At 41.4% G+C, this 10968-nt stretch overlaps 1 protein-coding gene across 1 annotated transcript; it reads right to left on the bottom strand.

The window, feature by feature from the left end:
- Positions 1 to 995: 995 nt before the first annotated feature.
- On the bottom strand, positions 996 to 1720 carry LOC119800434 (ran-specific GTPase-activating protein-like). The gene has a single exon (XM_038310614.1). It carries the CDS (start codon positions 1718 to 1720, stop codon positions 1109 to 1111), a length of 612 nt encoding a protein of 203 aa, XP_038166542.1. The 3' UTR covers positions 996 to 1108.
- Positions 1721 to 10968: the final 9248 nt, after the last annotated feature.

Below are 10968 nucleotides of genomic sequence, written 5' to 3'. Positions count from 1 at the left end.
GGAAATACAGGCGAAGAAAAATGGAAAAGGCTGGATTTACTCCAGAAGCAAAGAGATTGCATAAACCATTCCCTAGCTATGCCGTCCACCATTACTCAAAAGTGTGGGTGCTTGAAGGCAAAATTAGATTAAATGTACAAACTAAAGAAAGTACATTTTCTTTGACTATTACCAGGCAGGGCATACATTGTTGACCTTGACACACTGGCAATAAATTGTGACAATGAACATCATGCCTGGCATATAGAATGAGGCTTTCTGAAGTACTGAAGGGAACTTTTGCAATGTTACATTTCTTAAAGGGGCACACAAGCAGAACTGGCTTGTGTCGGAGCTGTAGAGGCTCTCTTCACTGGGGTTCAGCCTCCACAGTCTAATGGAGGAGTCGATTGATGGCAAAGTCCTGAGCAAGTGGACAGGCAGGAGCGTTTTTTGGTGGTCCTCTGAGCCATTTAACTAAGCCATTAAAGGTTCCTGTAAGAACCCTTAGTATATACACCTGTGAGCAACTATAACCGGCTCAGTAGCTCACGAAACCATTCCTTTGGTCTGTTGCTTATGCTTTACCTTGGAAGACTAGATATTTGTTCCTCTCCCTTAAGGAAAAAGCATGCTTCTTAAGTGTTATGAGATAGATTAAGGGATAAATAATTGGTCTGGTTTCTGGTTTAGATAGACTGTTTTGAAGGTTTTATTTTTGATAGAAGGAAGGGTAGAGAAATATTAGATAAAGGAATGAAGGACATGCTTGTGAAAGACTGGGTATGAGAGCTGATAGTGGGAACCACCTGTGCCCAGAGCAGACTCACTAAAGTCTCTTTAGTGGGAAAAGAAAGAAAAGATGATGATTCATGCAAATTGAACATTGGAATGCTCAAGATTAGTTAACCCAATAGATGCAGGATACATTCACTATCAGAGAAATGTTCCTGTTCTCGCTGTGGAGGTGGCTTTTCTCGCTCCCTCTTTTTTTTTTTTTTTTTTTTTTTTGAAGGTTGGAATTCAGTTCTTTATAAAGTCCCTTGTAAAAACAAAGCAGAATAAAAACAAACCTTAAAGGGCAGGGAAATTTTTTAAAAAGAAAAAGGAAGGAAAAGGACAGACAGATTCATTGCTTCTCCTCAGATTTCTCTTCAGCCTCATCTCTGGCCTCCCCCACAGAAAGGGCTTCCAGCTTCTCAGCCACCTTTTCAGCGTTATCATTTTTGCCTGGTCTTTTCTTTTCTCTCTCTTCAATCTCTTTCCTGCATTCTTCAAACTTTGTCTTGAACTTTTGTGTATTCTCAGCATTTAGGAAGCGGATGGCAAGCAGTTCAGGCTTGGGGCACTCATCAGCAAAGTCGGCGTGAGTATTCCAGACCCAGGCACGGTTGCTGTCAGCACTGGGCTTCAGCTCCATCATGGGTGTGATATAGTGGTTGGCGCATATCTTCAGAGTCTTGTCCCTCCTCATGAGAAGACGGATGGTCCCTTTCTCCTTATGCTTCAGGAGCTTGACATCACCAGTGCCTCGCTCCTTCCATTCTGGGAGGTCATTCTCTGAAGCAAACCTTAATAGCTTTGCCTGCATCTTGAAAAGTTCCTCTTCATCTTCCTTCAGTGTTTTAATTTCTTGCTCAGTAAGAGAAACTATTGGCTCGAACTGAGTGTCATGGTTGGATTCATTTGCATTCTCTGTGGAGGTATCATGGTCTTCATGACTGTCCTTGGTGGCCGCCATGGGGGAGCAGCAACGGCGGCTCGATTGGCTCAGGCGTCGCTGGGGGCCGTTCTTGTGGTCTCATTAGAGTTCGAGAGCACAAAGGAGTAGCCCATGCATTTCCGGCTTCATTTGCTATTTCTAGAAATGTCATAGCAACTAACATGCTCCTGTTGCATGTAGAAAAGATAGACTTGTAAGAATCACTTTTTTTTTTTGAATAGGTGGGCCCTGTCACTGTATTCAAATCCTACTGAGAGAAAGCTGCATCCCTAAGACTTGAAATTGGTTTTAATGATTATGAGATGGTTTATCAGTCAAGCTAAGATCCAATTAGAACAGCTGAGTAGGATCCTAGGAGTTAAGTGTTCTGACGCCTTTGTCTTTTGCTTCATCTGTCAATTCTACTTCATACTGGCCATTGGTTATCTATTGTTTCACTAATGTTTTCAGTAGAGAACTATTTGGAGAGAATTGACCAAGTAGTTCCGTGTACAGATTCTGCCTCCTAAACGATGTCTACTTGGTGTCTCAGTCTGCCATGATCCTATGAGAAACTCACTCATCTGCAGGTGTGCTGCCGTCAAATCTAATCTGGTTATCTGCATTAAGCACGAGTTTGGGTTGTAAGGTGTCAGGATGTAGGATGTCTTTCTAGATGAAGCTGGTACTTCTCCTTTTCCTTTACTTTCTCATCCCAAGCTTAGAGTAAATCTCTTTAGAGTTTCTCAAACCAACTTGCTGGTTAAGCAAATGGAAAATTCCTGTCCGTGTATTCTTGCGATGCCTTCTGCACACGCTGAAGACAACACCTCTAATTTCTTCCTGACATACTCCTTTTTCAAACCTGTGCTCTCATTTTGCCCATCCCTGGATCTAATGGTGCGTTTGAATTCTTGTGACTGGTTTGTACCTCATTTCACTTGTGCGGGAAGCAGATAAATGCAGAGATGTAATTCAGAGGGACCCGAGAGTGGAGAAAGCCAGGCTCCTCTGGCTCCTCTCAGATGGCTCCAATTGCTCGTGTGACAGCCTTTGCCAAACACAGCATTAATTTTAACCGTAGAAACTTGGCAAGTCCGACGATTCAGCTTGATGTTGCAGTTCAGCAGTGGGAACTATTAGTTTTGGATCTGATTTTAAGTGGTCTCCGAATACTGGTTACAGACAGAAAGGGCTTCCCGAAGCCAAGTCATATGGTGGCCCTATGTTTCCTTATCTGCTTTCGGCCAGGCTACCTGGGACCAGAACATGTGCTCCTCCGCCGCCGCCCGTCTAATCGTGGTGGAGGCAGCCTGCCAGCTCTGCTGTTTGTGAATTCCATTGGCTGTCACTCCTTACCCTTCTGACTGCTTGCTCCTCTTTCTCCTCTGCTTCTTCCTTCTTCCCCCACTTCCTCTTCTTCTTGTCTTTTTGTTTTTTCTTTCTTATCTTTTTTATCTCCAAATTAGCACATGTACATTATTTAAAACTAGCAAGAGAAGTAAAAGGATGAGGATGAGGAGGTAGGGGCTGGGGAGGAGAGAGAGGCTAGAAGCAGAAGAAGAGGAATTCGAGTCCTATGAAAGAGCACAAAAATTTCCTTTGCTTCTATTATTCATAGTGTGAAGCCTTTCTTTTCAAACAGGTCTATGAGTGCACATGTGTGTCTATGTATGTGTGTGTATACATGTGTATATGTGTGCACATATTCTATGGGCTATCTGAATTACTCCGTATTGTCACTGTGCTAAAAGCAATTCTGAGACAAAAGCAAATTGTGGGAAAAGGGGTTACTGTTGACTCCCAGATCCACAATGTAGTCCATCATTGTGGCGGTTCTGAAAACACCTCAGTGTAAGAGACTTTTGCTAGACCTCATTGCCAGAGTTAATAACACACCTTGAGGTCACATAAGACTGTTAGCTACCTTCGTATTCCAACTGTTTGTTTGCTTTTCATTAAGAGAACAATGCTAACAATCAACCTTGCTTGCCTTGAATTTCCCATGTAATCAACTTTCACAGTCTAAGCCAATGCATAGCTACAAGTTTAAAATTATGTATTTTTCCATGTCCCTAACAGAGACGATGCATGGGTATCATTTGCTGAAAGCAGCAAACACAGAATTTGAAAGCAACATCCTAAAATCTACCATAAAGGTTAAAAGCAACCGCTTATGGATACTGGTTGATAAACAGCAATGTTTATTATCTGGGTCAGTTGGGATCAGTTGGAGCTAGTGACTTAATGCCTTGGAAAATGGTAATTTTTTTGCATTCCTTCCCCCATGTGATTCTTTCTATGCTCTTTAATAAAAACAGAGGGAGGACTTCATTAGGTACATACATACACTACACTTACAGCACACATATACTCACACGCAGTTCATACCCAGACAGACACACAAAGACAGAAGGACAAACAGAATCACAGAACAGCCTTTAGGCAGGCACAGAGTCAAGCTCATACAGGAGACAGAGTATGGAAGACACAGGGAGCATAAAGCAGAGAATTCAAATGGGAACTCACTCTTCTTGGTTAAATGACTCTGAGACCAGGTGCTTTTATTTCTTTCCTTCATGTGACACCAATGCATTCTTAGTGACTTGGAGTTAAAGGCTAACACCTATAAACAACTTACCTCTGAGCAAAGGAGACGCTGCAACAGGAGCTTGGGGCAGCTGCTCACATTCCATGAACAGGTGGGAAGCAGAGAGAGATGAACTACGCTCAGCTCACTTTGTCCTTGCTGTCTAATCTGGAGGTGCCACTCAGAATGGGTGGATCTTCCCACTTCGGTTACTCTAAGGAAGACAATACTCATCAGGCTCACCCAGAGGACCAATCGTCCATCTCTGCCGTGATTCCAGGTCTCGTCAAGTTGACAGCTGAATTAAGCATCACAGAGGCATACATTTCTTCTTTCTTTAAAATCGCTCTAAAGTCAAACCACCAAAGGTCTGCACTGTCAGAATGATAGCCACTCTATCCATGTAGCACACTAATATTTTTTATTCCATCTGGAGTTACTTAATCTTCCATAATCTGATAAATTCTAAGGCACATCCATTTAAGGCATGGGGTCTTCAAGGCTACCCTCAACATCTTTGCTAGCCACAACTTTCTGGTTGCACCATATAAAAAATAACATTAATAAAAGCAACCCCGTTACTATGCACATGTGGACCACACTTGCTGTCATTAGCTTTCCTGTTCTTCAACATGTGCAAAGGCCCCATTGTCCCACTATGATTCTCACACATTCTTGCTTCCATCCAGTAAGCCTTCTCTGATCTTCACTTTCTCAGTCCAGGTCACTCTCCCCAACTTCTTCTCTCTGTCTAAGGTACAGAAGGACCTGCTAATGTGTGACATCGATATAAGCCAGACTTTTAAAGTCTGTTCGTGCTCTTACCCACTTAGTGGAGGAAAATGGAATAATGAATTGTCAGCAAAGAGCTTGTCAGAAAAGAAATAGCAAAGAGAGGGGAGAAAGGAATTTGGAAGCTGGAGAAAACGGCTCAGGGGTACAGTGTTTGTTTGCCACGTACAATGCCCTAGGAGTTTGAAAGGAAGTTCTTTAGGTGGTTAAAATAATGGGATACAATATTGTGGTGGGCTCTTAAATTCCTAGTTTTCTGGTAAAGATGACTGGGTTAGGTAGGGACCTACGAGGAGACATAAATGTCAAAGAAGTGGTGGCTCATTTTGTATTTTTTCCCCTGAGCATATTTAGTTTGAAGACTGTGGGGCATCTAAGGGATAATATCTCTTTGTAAATACTAACATAAGCTTAGAACTAAAGGCGGCAATCTAGCAGCAGACATCATATGGGCAGCACATCTCAATCTACTGCACAGGAATGCTGGCTGTCTTCCTTGGAATAAGATCTACGACAAGCAGATGGTAGCGAGTTGAAGTTGGATATATCCTCTTATCATATTTCTAGATGAATAGCAATGGAAAATGAAAATGAAAAATCAAGTGAAAAATCAAGCGTTGGTGCCTGTATAATATTGTTAATAAGACCAGTATGATTCAGTGTGATTACTGATGGACAAGACAATTTGAAAGCGAGGCCAGTGGATTGTGGCTGCCATCAAAATATGCAAACTCAGGTAAAGTTATGGTTTTATTTTGTGCACAGACTTGTACATGTCCGGTAACTGTTCTTGGCAATGAAAGTTTAAAATGAAGTGAATTCCAACAGGAAAACATGGCAGACGAGGAGACCAAGTGCTCAGGTTACGGAGGGAAGGAGCTAACTAACTACCTAACACTCAGCTTTCCCAGGGACCAATATAAGAGACAAGTTGCCACTATATAAATGAGCTTTATGGATATGTAGTCCTTGAAGACTTTTCTGAATTGTACCTCAAGAGCCGCAGAAAGAGCAATGTCTGAATAATTAGATGTATTGCATGGATAGCTTCTTTTCTTAAAAGCTTATGATGGAAACTCAGGAAGAGCACTGGACAATGGGGTGTTAACAGGGATTTTGTAGGCACTCTCCCCTTTCCCCAGTGCATTGCTGCTGTGGAATGGACCCAGAAATGACAAAGGCCATGTTTTAGGTTGTAGTTTTATTGCTTTCGTCAAGTTCAGCTTCTCCTATAAAGTAAGGATGCTACTATGTACCCATGCAAAAACTGATGTGTTGGTTGCCGGGCACTTGGCATAGGAAAGCTATTGAATATTTGCAGTTCTTAGGTCAAAACTATTTACTTGGCAAATGCAAAAAATACCTGTAGGGATTCTTTCTGTTTCCCTTATATGCATTTCTCCTTATGTTTGATAATGCTAAAATCCTTTAGACTTTTACATTTAAATTTCCCTACCGGTTGAGAGGAATTCTAATTTCAAGGCACCATCAGATATGGAAACATGCTGGAGAGCTCTGGATGTGAATATGGTTCTTATTTGGACAATTCAGAGACCCAGGTTTCTGGGGTGAACTCCAGGAATTGAGGTTGCTTGGATGACTGTACACGGTTGTTGTGTGCTATGAAGTTTAGAGACCACTTAGGGTGGTGTAGCCCTCAGAGACCAGCAGAGGGTGAAGGATCCTTTGGAACTGGGGTCACAAACAGTTCTAAGATAGTATATTGGATGATGGGAACTAAACTCGGGTCCTCTGGAAAAGCAAAATTGCTCTTCGGAGCCATCTCTGTAGCCCCAGGACTACCATTTTCAAAGGGCTCTGGGGTATAACTCAGAGCCCCATGCTTCTAAAACAAACATTTCCCCAACAGATCCACCTGGACCTTGTTTTCTATCTCTGATCAGAGTCCATTTCCGTTAATAGAAACTACAATTTTTAACCATTGTACCCAAATCCAGTCCAGGGATGTAATTTTTAAGGAAAGCACCAGACAAACAAATGTTTCGATTACTTATTTATTACAAACCATTCTTATTTTAGCATGCATTAAAATGTGGACAATAGCTGGTTCATAAAATGTCCTTTCCAACACCAACTACAATAATTATCTCTTCTGTGTCTTTGAAGGGGTGTATGCAACTCTGGTTATTTTCCTTACAGAAATATTGACTTTACCTAGAGGCTGTGAACTTCTTAAATGTGTTTAAACGTTATTAAACAATGGACTCCTTCAGTTTCAAACAATGACCTCAGGCTCTCATTCCCCACCTTCCAGACAACGGCTTGTGAGTGGCCCATTTGTCTCTGGCTACTCTGGTATTTCCCTTTTCCTCCTTTCTTTGTCTTCTCGTTCACTCATAGGAGTTGGGTAATCTGTACAAATTATCCCTTCCCTCCATTCACTGATCCAAGGGATAAGAGCTGCATTGCTAATATTCTACCAAGCAAAATGAGAAGTGTGTTGACTTTAGAATGAGAATGAATGAGGCTACAGTGAGAATTGGCAGTGCGAGCCACGCTGCGCTTTCCTTGCCGGCAGCCTGCTCTCCACACACGGGATTATGGACAACAAAACAAAGCGGCCCCCAGCACGCTGACAATTCATTTAATCCCAAGCATTAGCACAAAACCCAGAACGGTTATGAGCTACAAGCCGGTCTGTAAGTTTCTAAACGTTTGGCATCTGCCTTCTCTCCAGTAATATACTAATTAGCCTTTTTGTTCTGCTCCGCTTGCCTTATCTAAGTCATGCACAGTATGGCATATGAGACAGGAAAACATAATAGCACTCATTCCTCAGGACAGAAATCGAAGGTCACATATGTGGCAGAAGGAGGGGTCCATCCATCCTCAGATCAAGTGACAGCCCATTCTTTTTTCAAATCACTAGGGCATATGCTGATCCGACTGTTCCCTCTTTGTCTTTCCATTGTCTCTTAAATCAGCACAAACCGTTTACCACCTGAACGGATGGTGATGAATAGGAAATGCGAGTCCTGGGATGCTACTCTCTTGCCCTACCCCCCAAAAAAGGCAAAATTTAAGCGATCTTCTGAACTAAAAGTAGACTCTAAGCACCTTTAAAGAAGGGTTTGATTCATTATTAAATTAAAGTGTGTGTGTGTGTGTGTGTGTGTGTGAGAGAGAGAGAGAGAGAGAGAGAGAGAGAGAGAGAGAGAGAGAGATAGGTATGCAGTACTGAATCTAAGACTTTGTACATTCTAGGCTAGCACAGAGTTAAAACTTGTCTTTTGGGACAGAGTCTCCCTGTAGAGTCCAGACTGGCTTTGGACCTGCTTTCTTTCTGTTTAGCCTTCTGTGTGCTGTGGTTACTGTTGTGAGTCACTGCCTGCCCAGGTATTTTTGGGGCTTCATTGTTGTATTCCAAATATTCAGATTAACGAATTTGTAGAACAAAGAATAAGTAGGTGGTTACAACTTTAAGTTCATGCAAGTTAATTTTATTTTTGGTATCATGAATGTTCACAAATTCAAGATCGTAGTTTATTGGTTCAAAAGGTGTGGAACATTGAAATAATATTTCTACATTAATAATGTGAATGTTCAAAGTTCATTTCATAGAATCAAACACATTGAAGAGATTATCTCTTCTTTGTGAAACCTGTCTAAATTATGTATTTGAAATCCCGAGAGAGAACTGACCCTCAAGACTTCCAACATGACCTTGACCATAGGCAATTCAGAATGTTACAATTTGATGTCTGAGAGATTTGAACTTTTGGTGGTCAATCTATTACTAATTACATGTAATTAAAGAAAGAAAAACACAGTACCACAAAATTGAAAGCATATGGTTAAAAAAAAGCATACTCAGTAGGGTGGTGGTGGCACATGCCTTTAATTCCAGCACTTGGGAGGCAGAGATGGGTAGATCTCTATGAGTTTGAGGCTAGCCTGGTGTACAGAGCAAGTTCCAGAAAGGCTCCAAAGCTACAGAGAAACCGTGTCTTAAAAAAACAAGAAACATACTCGTATCTTCTCAGAGAATTTTGTTAATGATACTGAAATACTAAAGAAATTGTGTATTACTGTGTTGAAAGGCAGATACTGACTTCCTAAACCCAGGAGACAGTATTTCCTGCCTCTTCTTTTCTTTTATAGTGTGAAACCAGAATTGCTCTTGAACGTTTAAATAACACACTTCAACCAAATGTGAATACCTGTGAGAATCCAGGAAACAGACAGTATTTAAAAGCCTACAAAAGTGTATGATCTGGCATGCACCTGCAATCCCAGCACTCAGGAGGTAGAGGCAGCAGAGCCATGGGTTTGAACACAGCCTGTGCTATTCAGTAAGTTCCAAATTACCCAGGATACGTAGCAAGACCCTGTCTCAAAGCCGGCACGAAACAAAACTGACAGAAACAAATGTATGAACAGCAGGGCTGAGATGCTCAGTCACACAGTGTTCTTGCATTTCACATTCAAGGTCTGGGTGTGATCACCGTGATTTCAAGTGAATAGATCAACAAAAGGTAAAAACATGTGACATTCTTGGAGAAAGAGGGAGCCAAGCTCTATTCTGTGCTGGGAATGAGAGTAGTAAATACACCATTGATCTTCTCAGGGGCCTGGAGTGCTGTGAGAGAGGAGAAATGTCCCGAAGACTTCAGGAATGAGTGCTGTGTGCAGAACAAAGATTACATCTCAATTCAGTCAACACAATGTTGAGTGGCCCAGCAGCGTACAGGTTGTGCGGCAAAAAGAACTATTTATAACATAATCTCAACACCTAAGGAATCTGCAATCTCATCACTTAGGCAAACATATTAAAACTCCTTCCTAGTCAGGGAGAATGGCAGAAAGCCCATTGGTATTCAGCAGATGCCAGGCAGGATCTGCTCTTCCCTGTGTCAACTCCCATCTGTAAACTATAGTAAGAGCCACTTAATATCCTTCCTATGACACAAGAATTTCCTAGGTTAGCATGGGGGCCCAAGTGCCCAGTCCTCTTTGCTTTTTCAATTAAAAAGTTGTCATTTCACTTAATGAGCTTAACAATGTCATGTCTCGCCATGATGACTGGAGCAGTCGCCTAACCACTCAAGGTTCCCAATGTTGCTCCACGACCAGTCACAGCAGCAGACTGGGGTAGCAGAAAACAAGAGGTACTGCAGAGGGAGCTGGGGTGGGGTGTGGACGTGATTGTCTTTCATCGTATATGTGTTTTCTCAGGAATATGGAGAAGAATTAAAAAACCAAAGAGCTGTCTTTTCAGTTCTACAATAGTCACTACATCAATATTGAATTTGAATATAAAACATTCAGTTATAAAATGTGTACCAAAGCTTCCAAACACTGGGCCACCTTTCGAGCCATTTTGGGGTTCAGAATACCCTCTCTATGGACAATACACTAATGTTTAAAGAATATTTTTGCATAAGTAATGAAGACATTAAAAAATCTTTAATATTATACATATTTTGGGGGAGGTAAATGACAACTTAAAAATTTTAGTCTCAATTTGGAAATCCCAGGTCCACCTTTCACAAACTGTGTGAGTTGGGTAACTAGCAACACATAAAAGTCCAGAATTTTCTTTAGTTGCAAAATGGTAACTTATAAGCATAGACACTTGATGGGATTTTGTGTGGCTTAGCGTCTTCTGTTCCAAATGTCTACTATAAGCTCTTAGCAGTTGACCACCTACCCTGAGGTAGCATCCCTCTTAGTAGGCACACAATATCATTTTTCCTACTTTCCCACAGTATACTGTTCACCCCAATAAAGTTAAGTTCTGTATAGCATTTTACTTAATCATACCTACATAAATAACAGTGTCTACTAAGATTAATTCACATAGTGACATCATAGCCATCCTAGTTTAGCATAATGTCAAAATCATCCAATAATTCATTTCTTGAATTCCAAACTTATTATTTTT

The sequence above is a fragment of the Arvicola amphibius genome, chromosome 13 (assembly GCF_903992535.2).
Source record: "Arvicola amphibius chromosome 13, mArvAmp1.2, whole genome shotgun sequence".
In the NCBI taxonomy this organism is placed as follows: Eukaryota; Metazoa; Chordata; class Mammalia; order Rodentia; family Cricetidae; genus Arvicola; species Arvicola amphibius.
This window is presented reverse-complemented; position numbering and strand designations above follow the sequence as displayed.

Excerpts from the sequence above, each read along its gene's own strand:
- LOC119800434 (XM_038310614.1), bottom strand. The coding sequence starts at position 1,720 with ATGGCGGCCACCAAGGACAGTCATGAAGACCATGATACCTCCACAGAG.